The sequence below is a fragment of the Mastacembelus armatus genome, chromosome 12, assembly GCF_900324485.2.
Source record: "Mastacembelus armatus chromosome 12, fMasArm1.2, whole genome shotgun sequence".
Lineage (NCBI taxonomy): Eukaryota > Metazoa > Chordata > Actinopteri > Synbranchiformes > Mastacembelidae > Mastacembelus > Mastacembelus armatus.
Window position 1 is genome coordinate 10,203,343 of NC_046644.1, and position 12,666 is coordinate 10,216,008.

The following is a 12,666-nucleotide window of genomic DNA, read 5'->3' on the forward strand; positions in this document are numbered from 1 at the left end:
CATTTGCTGACTTTAACAAGCATCTTCTATTTTTCATCACACATTACTATCTTTGCCTGTAGAAACCACAGTCTAATGAACGCCAGCCATGTTCCACAGCGGAGCTGGTAATTTAGCATGCTCTATTATTAATCAGAGTCTCTGTGTGATTTTGCAGTAATTTGAACACTTATTTCCCCCATAATGCTTCGGGGGTCAGGGTAAAGAGTCTCTTTCCTAATGACTTTAGTGGTTGACGGAGAAGACACGACAGGCGCTTATGGAATCAAAGATTTGTCTGGTGGGATGAGGGTAGAACGGTGTGTGTGCATGTACTGAGCACATGTCCATCGAGACAGGAGAGCGCTCTCCACGAAAGTCTTTGTCTGATCAAAGGAAGCGGCAGCAGGAAAAGGAGAGAGACTTAGACTGAAATAGAGCGAGGGCACAGAGGAGGATGTAAAACACACAGTACCAACAGAATCTGACACAAGATACAACATATGCTGTTCACCCGTTCTGTCTGATGGGCTTTGTGACTGTCTGTGTGTATAATTATCTTTGACCACATCTTCATTCCTACTGTAATTATGTTTATTTCGGAGTTTGGCTCATTTCTCTGTATATATCCGCTACCTGTCTGCCTGTGAACTTTGGTTCACTTCTCATCTGTCTTCCTTTTTGTGTACTATTTCTATGTCGCTTTCCCATATTTTTAAAACTGACTTATGACAATGATGCAGTATCTGTGCAGCAAACTCTAGTTAACATGTTGAACTCAGATTTAAGGTGAACACAGAGAAACTTTTTTCCCTGCATAAATGCATAAATTTATGCAGGGAAATGTTAAAACAGCCTTCAAGTGTCAAACTCTACATACATGATTTTACACAGTGAAGTGAAGGAACAGCAGGCAAACACATTTTTGAGTGCAGGGGCCTTTCAATCATTGATAACTCTTAAAAAAAAAGCAGACTCTTTGTTAATTATATGATTAAAAAAATGCTGAAATCCTTCAGTATTGTAGAGAAATCCACATCCAGCAGGTTTTATATATAAGTAATTGAGGATAGTATATATGTAGGAAGTACTGAAGGTGAAACTAACTCATTAGACCAAGCAGGCTGGCTGCCATATCTGACATTATTGTGGTTTGTGGTGAATGGAAAAAAAATGTTGTATCGGTTGCCATGATTTGTTGAGGAAAGCCCACAAAACCACACATTTAAACATAAGAAAAAGCTCCTAGCATAGCACTGTGGAGCCACACAGTAAACAAGGCGGCACTGCATGCACACACATGCTGAAATATCTTTGTTCCACCGCTCATCTCTCTGTTCTATCTTCCTCTGATGGTGTGATTTCAGGTCACGCTCTGTCCTCTGTAGCTTCTACTTCTATCTCTCATCCTGTTATCCTGAGACAAAGGGATGATTACATCACTGCAGGGGGCGCTGTTTCTTTTTAATATTGTCCCAGCTCTAGAACAGAAACTGGCTGCTGCTGCCACTGCTGCTGGGTCGTTTCCACAGAGATTATCAACGCTGAGGCAAAGAGATTATCTCAGAGAAAGAAATTGGTTTACTATGATTTCTCAACTTGAGTATGTTAATAATGCCAGGAAGGTAGAAGAAGGAATTCACCAGCAGACAGACATCAGGCGGCTGTGACCGCTGGTTCGATCGGTGAAATAGGATTCATGATAGAGCACAGTTGAAAAAAGAGACAAGAAAAGTCACTGCATGCAATAGAAATCACAAAAAGGGATTCAAGCATCCTGGGACAATTTGGCTTTGCAGAGACAGTAATTTCTGTAACCAAACACAATATCCAAGACAGGTGTTGTACAGCAATTCTGTGAAGAATGCCTATAGGATTCATCTTCATCTTTTGAGAGCTATTTTACTTCCCAGTCTTGTTATAATGAATAGATTTATAAGGAATGGAAAGTGTCCAGTGTGGCCTGAACTCAAAGTATGGCATTACTCTTTAAAGTGTCTTCATAGACACATTTTTTTGAATCAGTGAAAGGCGCTCCACCTCGCTCTCATGCCTACCTCTATGTCTGCCTTCTAATGACAAGATAGTGACATTTATCAAATTAACAGCTGTCAAGGGCCAGTGCAGTCACGGGAGAATTACCGGAGAAATGCAGTGTTCAAGTTCTTTTGACAGCTTGTCTGCCCCCACACCCCCACCCCCCACCCCATCAACGATGCAGTAGCTGAGACTTCACTTTAATTTCCACAGCTTTTCACTATCACTCGCCTACCAGCCCCCTCTCCCCTGAGCTAAATTGTCTCTAAATTGGATATTTAGGAAATGGAGGAACTCTGGGAAAGTCTGGTATCCTTATCCTTTAACCCTCCAGATTACAGTATTGCATATATATATATATATATTGGAGGCCATTTTATATGGGCACTAATGAAAATTGAAACATTATTGTGAGAGAGGGGTGCATGTTGTTTATCTTCTTTATCCAGACTTGGGCTTTTCTATACCTCTAGCCCTCCCAAATCCGCTCTGCCCTCCCAGCACACTCAGATTTGGGGGTTGGGTAGTTGGAGGAAGCCATTACAGCACACAGTTTGATCTCTGATTACATTTCCCTCTCTTGACAAATAACTAGATTAAGAAAGAGGACTGAGTGTTGTAGTGCAACATTAGGATGGGGCTGTGTGGGGCTTTAAGGTAAGTGTGTGAATATAATTGTGTGTGTATCTCTGAGAGAAAGAAAGAGTTAGAGGTGGGGTTATATTGGCAGTGTTAGGACGACAGGGCTCCTCCCAGAGTCCAATTAAGGCGTCAGCAGCCGGGACAGATTTATGATGACCGTGCTGAGTGAAAAGCATGACGGGGGGATGGACAGGCTGCTCTTACTATCGAGGACATCTTATGCCTCCTTTGAGAGTCACTCCCTCTCCCTCTTTATGGCTCTCAGTCTGTCGCATTGTCTCCATCTTCGCTCTCTTTCTTTCTTATGGTAGTCATCTCCACAATTATTTCTCTCAGAAGTGGTTTATTCCCCCCTCCTTTCCTCCAACACCCCTCAGACTGGTACAGGGCTTTAAGCAGTGGTGGATTCTTCTCTGGTGGCCACAGCTCTTTTTATTTCTGTTAGACAAACCTTTTAATTACTTGCATGTGTGCCAATGACTAAGGCAAATAAGAGATTGGCCTATTGGCCCTTTTAAGCTGTTGTACATAGTGTTACTATGTTACTGTTTAGATGTTGCATCTGTTATACCTGAGAACAAGAAAAGGAAAGACACGGTCAAAGGAGAAGGGCAGTGGAAATGAACATTATTTTATGTTTAACCTGCCCAAAAACTGTAGTGTTTAAACTCAGAGTTGCACACAGTAAAATGCATAATACATTCTTGTCAGTCAGACTCCAGAAAACCCTTAGTTCTGCATCATACATGGCAAACAAAAGCTGTAGTGACTTAACATTTGTGATGTACAAGCCCCAAGTCTTCTATTGTAAATCAGTGTCACCTTACACCCTGATACCCTTATATCTTGATACCCTAATACCCTTGATACTGATACTCAGATACCCATGCCCCGCCTGTGATATTGTTTTGGAAAGACCCATGTGTTGCAAAGGCAATGGAGCACCAGCAGTTGTCAGTGTGATTAGAGTTTTCCACCTACAGCAGGAAAAAGACCTGTTCTCTTCCCAAACACTGTTTCCATCTAAAATATTTTACAGGAATGTGCATGTTGCTGTGTTTGTATGTGTATTATTTTTGTGGTTTGAAACCGAGTTTGGTTGTTTTATTTTTGCCAATAGCTCCAGGAAGAAATCAATGGGTTGACACCACACCACTGCGTGCATGAGCATTTGTGAGCATGTTTGCGCGTGCATGCGTGCATGTTGTGTTCTTGTGTATGCGTGTTTGCCTCTGCTCTCTAGGCATATGTGTTCGCTTTCCTGTCATATTTGCAGTTTGTTCTTTTCCTGAGGGGGTCTGACAAGAGGGGAGGAAAGTGAGGCAGGGCAGAGCAGGAACAGTTAAACGCTGATGTGTGAGCGGCATGAGGATGAAGAGGCCAGCTGTGGAGGCCACAAATCAGCGGTAAAACAAGAGGAGAGCCATATAAAGAAAGAGGTGGACTGATGTTTGCTGAAATTCAGGAGCATTGAAAAAAGAGCATGAGAGACAGACAGAGTGAGAGAAGACTGACTCAGGGCAGTGTCTGGGCTGAGGTGAGGTCAGACATGGACATACTGGTGTTTGACGTCCACGGGCTATAGTGACCCATTAACAGACTTGTAAAGCTCAATCCCTCCCCCATTGGAAAGTGCTGGTCATGCACACACATGCTCTGTATGTGCCCTATAGATAATTATAAGTTAAGATCATTTGTGGCATATTAATGCTGATCTCAACTATTCAATCTTTAGTTTGTTTAGTAAAGAAAACATCTGGACTGTGTGGCTTTATTTGCAAAAGGCAGATAAACTGGATCTATGTGTTTTTACCTTTCGAGACATACATTCCCCAGAAGTGGATCTGTTTAGTCAGAGCCATAGCTGTTGTGATTCATTTGGTATTTCAAGTATCCCAACTTTAGCGTTAGCAGTTCATTATTATTATTCATGATTGTGGTCATTCCTAAAAAACGCTCAGTATTTTTGACCTCAGGCCTGCGTGGACACTAATGGCATTCCACACACACGCGTGCATACAAACACCCTGAGTGTCTAATGACTGCGTTTTTCCAAAGCTGTGTGGCAGGAGAAACAGCCGGAGGTTTTTTATTTTTATTTTTTTTTCAGCTGAGATGTTATGTATGAATACACAGAGGTGGGGTCAGGAAAAAAAATGCACGCCAGGATGGCACTTAATTATGTCCAATTGGTTTTTTTAACATACACACCCAGTATTTTTGACAAGCAGTGAATCAGTGCTAAAACCTAAAATTAAACTTTAGTTAAATTTAGGTATTGCTCTGCAAGTAATGAAAGGATATGGCTAAGAAAAGACTAGCTGAGGGGCAGAGGAAGGCGTGAATATCATTACCAGCATCATAGGAGGAGTTTGTGGAAAATCTGAAATATATAAATAACAGCATATGTGCAGGGAATGCAGAATAACATCAGCAGTGCCTACTAAGAATAAAAATGAATGAAGAATGTTTAGTACACTACAGAGTATTGTAGCATTGTGGGAAGTGTCTGGACACACACAGACAAACACACACACACAAACACAGACAGAGGCTCTACAGTATGGTGGTTTCTGCCTGGATGGATTTCGTTTGTTGAAGCAAGTACAGTGGGCAGCACCGGCCCACAGGCAGCAGTGAGTACACGGAGCAAGTGGTGGGTGGGCTGAAGGTCAGATGGGCCCCGGACACACTGGCATTGTTCTTTCTGTCCCTTTCTTTTATTTTATCCTCAATCCAGTAACCTTTGACCACAAAAGCATATGTTTGTGTGTGTGCCAGTGTAAACCAAAGATTTATAAAATGTAGTGAAAGCAATATTGTAGATATTGAACCTGAATGTGCTACTGAAACTATGCAATGTTTGTAGTTGGTGTAAACTGAAGGGTATTCTGTGTGTGTGTGTGTGTGTGTGTGTTTGTTTGACTCTGGCATGTTATTAATCTGAGTCAGCACAGAGGAGGCCCAGCCAGCTCTCCAAGAAGTGTGGCTCTGTTGAATGCAGGCGTGGGAGGAGATGAGCAAAGTTCAGAGATGCACGATGTCTTCCCCTCAGCTGTTACACACCAGATTCCCTGAACTGCTGACTGTACTCTCTCCTCCTGGAAGCTGAATAATTTTAATCACCAAAACCTGCTCATTAGAAGCCGCAACTTCCTGTGAAATGCATTATGTCACTGATTTTAACACAGTAAAACATGTCATCCCTACAAGCTTTACTTTGTTTGCATCCAGCTCACTGACCTTTATTTCTTGTTCTTTCAGTGTCTCCCACCTCCCCTTGTAAAGGGCAGCACTCATAATCATAGGCAAAACCACTTTGTGCCAGCAGAGCTGTTATTTTCCCACAGAGAAAGTGATAGTGCCGACCGTAGAAGCAGGTCAAAGGGAGGTTGCTGAAAATTTCCCTGGAGATGCTGCACTCACTGTTCAAATTATTTGAACCTTGACCCAGTTTGCAGCCTTTTCAAGTTCTTCCTCTCATAGCTTTATGTTTTTGTATGAATGCACGAACAAAGATGCAGGCGTGAACTCAATTTGTCTGCCCTACTTTCTAGAATTGCATTAATTAGTTTTTGAAATTAACTCTGCAACACATGGCAAACTTCTGCGAGCATGAGCCCAACCAGAATCCTCGGGATCACTGTCCTCCAGTCATGTGTATAGATGTTTGATTTTTTTGGTTATGTTTATGTTAAAAAGACATCCTGTGAAACACCCAGATATCAATAGTAGTATCCCAACAATCCAGTATTAGGATGTACTGCAAATGATCACACTCTGCATGAGTGCGCAGTTGGCATGGTATCCCATCTGTGTCTTTAATCAAAAACATCTAGAACGTTACAAGAACGTAAACTTCACTAACCTAAGGATTTGTTCTCTCCCAGATGGTCATTTCACCGGGACCCCTCCCACATATGGTTACGATGCAGACCGTGCAGAGGAGCAGCGCAGGCACCACGATATCCTGCCTTACATCGATGACTCGCCATCGTCTTCGCCACATCTCAGCTCCAAGAGCCGCAGCAGTCGGGACACCCTCTCATCAGGATCGTTGGAGTCCTCCAAGTCGGTCAGTACACCACCAAAGTCTCTTACTGATTGCATTAACTTAGAAAAGTAAAAACTGAATGATCCTTTCACAGAGAAAACAAGCCAAAGCTGTAAACTACAGTACTTAAAGTAAAGTGAGGACTCTTTTCCCTCAGATACAAAGCATAAAACTATAGTGTAAAATCCTACAAACGTGTCTGGAGTCCATTCAGTGGCCTATACTTTGACCTCAATCCATTGATCTAAGTGGCCTAGTCTATTCTTACAGCCACCCTGCTTGGCCAAATGCCGGCTATTGATAAGAAATGAAATCTGCCATTGGAGAGGATTGATGAAGGACAATATCTCCTACCTCATAAGAAGCAGTCATCTGGTAAAGAAACTCATCCCCTTTAAGAGTCTGGCTTTCTCTCATCCAGGGTATTAGGCAGAATTACCTATCACCTCCTCCTCATCCCCATCACTGCCTTCATCCTCTTACCCTCCCTCCTCTCTTTCTTGTCCATGGAGAGAAAATCAGTGATCTATGACGTCTGGTGCTCTACAGAGATTACTGTGGGGAGAATACGCACGTCTGCACACACATAACCCCCGAGTCCTCAAAGATGAAAATGAACATGAATGCTACAAATGCTTTTTTTAGAATATATGTATTTATTAATTATTTTCCCTATCATTGTCATTTTTCGCTCATTATTATTTGCACTGAGGAATTTTTAAGTAGCAAATAAAAAATGTTTTATAGGGGTTGAAGGGGTATCATGGGAGATGTAATAAGCCAATACTGCCTCTCTCCAGTGTGCCCTTGGAGGAGGTAATCGCATCACTGGCCATGAAACAGATTTGTTACTCCGCCCCTTCAGTCTTTGCTCACTGGTGAGCTGGCGAGCTCAAGTCAATCTGATTGATGGCTCGATCTGCCAATAAACGATGAGTCCCTTAGCTGCAACCAACCTTTGACCTGTGAGTTTGGAACTCTCACTGATTTTAATTTGTACACGTGCACAACTACAGACCAGACCCTTCCTTTATGTCCACTTAATACATCCATGAATCTTTTTTTTCTCAGAGCAAATCTGTGAATATTTTTGTAAAAGATTTTTAAAAAGGAGTAAAATCATGTTTAGAGGCATAAACCCTAAGGGAACCTGATACTAGAGTTGGCAGAGACATTGTCTGATGGTCACTTAAATATATTACACAGCTATACAACAAATTTTCAAAGCAGGAAGCAGGCACACAGGCTTTCAGTAACTGCCAAGAAAATGAAGTTACCATTGTCCTTGATTTGCCCTTTGTGAGCTCCTCTTTAAAAATCACCCTAGTCTGCTTCTTTTAATTGATGCCATTGAGTCTGATTGGCTGAAGGTTTTATGATGTCACTGTGATGATTCATCAACATCAGCAATACTGCTGATTTAGTGTCCACAGCGCTTCTTCTCCCACAATCAAACTCTTCCCTGCACTGGAGAAGATGAAAGTAGGACCTCACTGATTGGAAGTCTGCCGATGACGTACGATGATTGTGTTATGTTATTTTTATCAATATTGACCATGTTATATCATTTAGTCCCAAAAGGAAACCTACTTGGAGGTCAAACAGAGACAGCCAGAGCCCACTTTTCTTTTTTCCTTATGTCTGTCGTCACAACTCTCTATACTATAAATTTCTATACTCGCTCAATCAGCACTAAATCTGTAAATGCCCAGAATTAGTGGATTTGGAGAGTTGGAAATGGTTAACCTTGTTATGAGCTTGCACATCTCAAATGAACCATCCTGCAATTAAAGCCATAATGCAGCATTGCAAGCATCTGATCCAGGATATCCCTGCAGATCCCAACACTGTCCTTGGCTGAAGTGCTGTTTAAATAAACAGAATTAATGGTACATCTCAAAAAACAACCTGTTTTTTCCTGCAGCAGAGGGTAATTCTGAGACAGCTGCACTACATACCAGACATGCTGAGATGGGAAGCAATCTCATTAGACATTTCAGAACATGAGGGCTGGCAGAACAGGATCCTAAATAGATTAGAATATGAAAAATGAAAATTTAAAAGGGTTAATAAAATGTGGAACAGGGTTTGCATTCATATTCACATCACTCCTCTCCAACCTGGCTCTGTGTTTTCATATGAACTGCTACACTCCATGGGAAAGAGAGAGAACGATGGAGAATAATGTTATTACAGTTGCTGCTGCTTAATTTCTATCTGAGCCTCTTGAGCTACATCGACGCACTCGTCAAATAAACGCTGTTTGTATTGATTCTCATGTATCTCCTGCGAACATTATCCGTGCATAAACAAATCAGAAGCAAATCAGAATTCTTAAATCGCATTAGATGGAGCCACCGCTAAGTGGTGTTGTGTGGGATGAAAGGGTTTAGTTTAGCTTAGATGGGAAATATTAGGTGTCGTTGACTCTACTGGATGTGAAAACATAGATACACAAATGTAAATGTAGCCCAAGCAGGTAGAATGTGTTTTATTCCTACTTTTTTTGATTACCAAAACTACATACAGAGCCTAAAGACGGGCTCATTAGTTACCATGGCGATGAAGAAAAAAATGACATGTCTGGAGATGTGGGTACTTCCTCTGGGAGTCGTCTGGGGTCTGAAACAATGAATAAACGCTTTACGGCTCCTGTTTCCCGTCTGTTAGTACAGTAACATGTGGCTGGATTTTAAAGTTTCCTCCTTGTGATTTGCTTTGAATGTTCTTGATGCTTCGGATAAAGCCCCCCTGTTTCTCGTGTTGTTTTACCAGCGGGCATATTCTGCGAGGGTAAAGTCGCATAGCTCATGCCGATACTTGTAGCTCAGCAAGGATTTTCATTCATTTTTCATTAATTCGCAAATATTCAGGGGCTCCATTGCTGCCTCGGGCTTTCCCTTTTAAGTCAGTGGAGACAGATCGTTTCAAAGCTGCTGTAATGTAACATAATGCAGTTAAGAGCAATCATAAATCACAGTTATAATACTTATTTATCTCCAAAACCCTTTTATTTGCACTCTTAATTTGCAAAGAGAGAACCTTTCTGCTTTTGGTTGTCATGGGGTCTATACATAAGTAGCAATTAAAGCACTTTCACGGGAAACTGTTGTTATATACAGTGGAGATCCATAGACAGCTTGGCGTGATGCATAATGCATGTCTGTCAGAATCAGTTTATTTATTCGTCACATAAGAAAGAAGGCAAGAAAGACAAAGAAAAAGAACATCACAGACAATACACAGCACACGGCAGAATAGACGAGATAAAGAGGAGAATGTGCATATACTTTAATATGACCCCTTTCTATGTACTTGTAGTCTTTGTCTGATTGTTCCAATTCATATTACTAAATAAAATAATTGTTGCCTAATTAAACACAGTTAGGGCCTCTGTGCTTTTGGCTGAGAGGCTAGAGCAAAGTGAAACGTGGCATATTTTAAATACAGAATACCCTTCACATCTGACTTCTCTGCACACGGCCTGATCAGACCAGCACAGAGCTGGACTTATAAGGGATTAGTGGTTATTGATTGTAAATAGAATTATAACTACAAGTATGGGGTATATTTAAGCTGTTTTCAAAATGCCCACAGTACATTCAGGCAAGATGCACAATTAAAATAAAATAAATTACATTTATGGTGTGCACGATATGTTTGTTGCTTTTTAATTATGTTTTTGGCTAAAGGCTCATCAATAATTCAGTAAGTCCTGGTAACAAACTCTGATGTAATAGAGATCATAACAATCCTGCACCATTTCAGAGTCTCCTGAGCTGTAGCAGCCGCTCATGCAGTGGCCAGGGGAACAGGTTTTGGGGCCCATTTACCCCTTCACTTAAATAGCACCAAACACTTACTGTGCATCCTTTTTTAAGACACCAAACAAAGACCGAGATTTTCCCATCTCTTCAATTCTAATCACAAAGACTATTTCAGTGCAAATAGGAACGTGGGCACATTTGTTCTATAAAACATTATACATTAGAAAATTTTGTATAACGCCAAATATACCAAATATACTTAACTTGACCACACTGCAGATTTTCTGGATTCTCTCCTATGCTGTTGCCTCTGCCCCAGAACACATACACCTATCCACACAAACACACCTGAGGTCTGAGGCCAAGATGCCAAGGACCTTATGTTCAGTTGAAATCAGTGACATTCAAATATATCTTTCTTTGCCCTCTTCATGGACAGTACTCATTCACGACCTTCTGTTGTCCCACTTCTCACCCAGAACCTGTAAGACTTCACCAAAGATGCCTACACTTTCATAATGGAAATGTGTTGGCTGTTCCCGATCTAGAAATCTTATTCCTTTTGTTCACACAGGTAATCAGTTGCAGGAATTAAGACTTAGAAAAGATGTTTAAATTCTTTATTTGTGTATACGTAGCCCAACCCTGTATCTTTTCCTCATCATCATGTCAGACTTTTTACCCTTCCTCTCTTCATTACTTTGAATCCTCATTCACACTTACTCTGTTTTCTCTTTCCGCCTCCTCCTCTGAGCCAAATAGACCAGATGCTTCTAAGTACTAACCTGACTTCAGCTTATGTGTGTGTGTGTGTGTGTGTATGTGCACTTGGCACTTGCTCTCTCACACACATATTTATAAGCCTACCTTGCTCCCATGGGAGTCCCTGCCTGTTTGAGTTATTTCTGCGTTTGTGGTTAAACAAGACAGCCCGAGGAATCTGTCTGTCTCTCTGTTTTCTTTCATGTTCATGTCTCCTCAGTGAGCTTTCACTGCGCTGAGGGGGATACTAGAAGGTGTGGTTGTTGTTGTTTTATTTTCTAAACTCTAGTCCTCATAAACTGCAGGAGTTTTAAACTCAGCTAATAATTAGAAACTATTCAGTTTGAGATTTACACACAGGTCATATTAGAGGTCCTTTTAGTAGATGAAATTAAAAAAAATATGATGTTTGGAATGTTTCACATCTCAGACAAAAAGATGAATTTGTGGGCCTTCCAGTTTGAAAACAGTTAGAAAGAACGCAATGCAAGCCAAAACAATTCGCTTTTAAAGATTTGGATTTTTGTGCATGATATTGTGTTGCTGGATTTTGTTTGGAAGTTAATTACTGTGTGCCTGTGTGTTTGGTACAGACTGAATGTGACCTGGAGAAAGGTCTGGAGATGAGGAAGTGGGTCCTGTCTGGAATCTTGGCCACAGAGGAAACATACCTCAGTCATCTGGAGGCACTGCTGCTGGTGAGAGCACACACATGCACATTACATACAGTATATTTATATTATACAGTAGAGTCATATTAATTATTAATGTTATAATTAGCCAAAAAACAAATAGTATGAGTCCTGACACTGAATTAGACGGTATGACTTATATACTGAAACATAATAATATACCAGGTTATTATCTACCGTTAAAGCCAGACTATATAACAGTTGGGCACAAGTGTTAATTCAAGATAATGGCACAATAAATTTTCCCTCAACTCACATGAAGTTTTTGAGTCGATTACTCTAAGGATGCTCTTATCATTGTGTTTAAATTAAATGACTTGGTGTAATGTAATAGCAACAAACCCACGAAGTATCGCCTGGCTCCAAAGTTTTATAGAGCATATTAGCATCTATTTGTTTGGGCTTCATGGTCCACAACGTTACTGCTTTGGTTCGCTTTCACTCAACTCATCAAGCTCATTTCCAGAAGCAACAGGCAGCTATTTACTATCTGAAGTGGTTTCAGTAACTAAATATTTTTTTTTCAGGAAGTTTAGCTAAATGAGATTAGTAAAAGCTACATTAGTTGGCAGAGCATTTGTAAGATCCGATGAACAAACTGTGGATGTAGGCTACCCAGTGCTAATATACCTTCAGTATGTCATTACTTTTGCCTGGTAGTGCACATGTAGACACTGCATCTTAAATCAGCAATTGGAAGCCACTTTTTGTTATTATTCATATGTAATTAAGA

At 40.9% G+C, this 12,666-nt stretch overlaps 1 protein-coding gene across 1 annotated transcript in view; it reads left to right on the forward strand.

Moving 5' to 3' along the window:
• The window catches only part of bcr (BCR activator of RhoGEF and GTPase), a 68,971-nt gene that overhangs the window by 31,340 nt on the left and 24,965 nt on the right, over nucleotides 1-12,666 (forward strand). Inside the window, exons 2-3 of the mRNA XM_026297975.1 lie at nucleotides 6,549-6,733; nucleotides 11,835-11,939. Of these exons, the coding sequence (XP_026153760.1) occupies nucleotides 6,549-6,733; nucleotides 11,835-11,939 (290 nt within the window). The remainder of the gene's footprint in view (nucleotides 1-6,548; nucleotides 6,734-11,834; nucleotides 11,940-12,666) is intronic.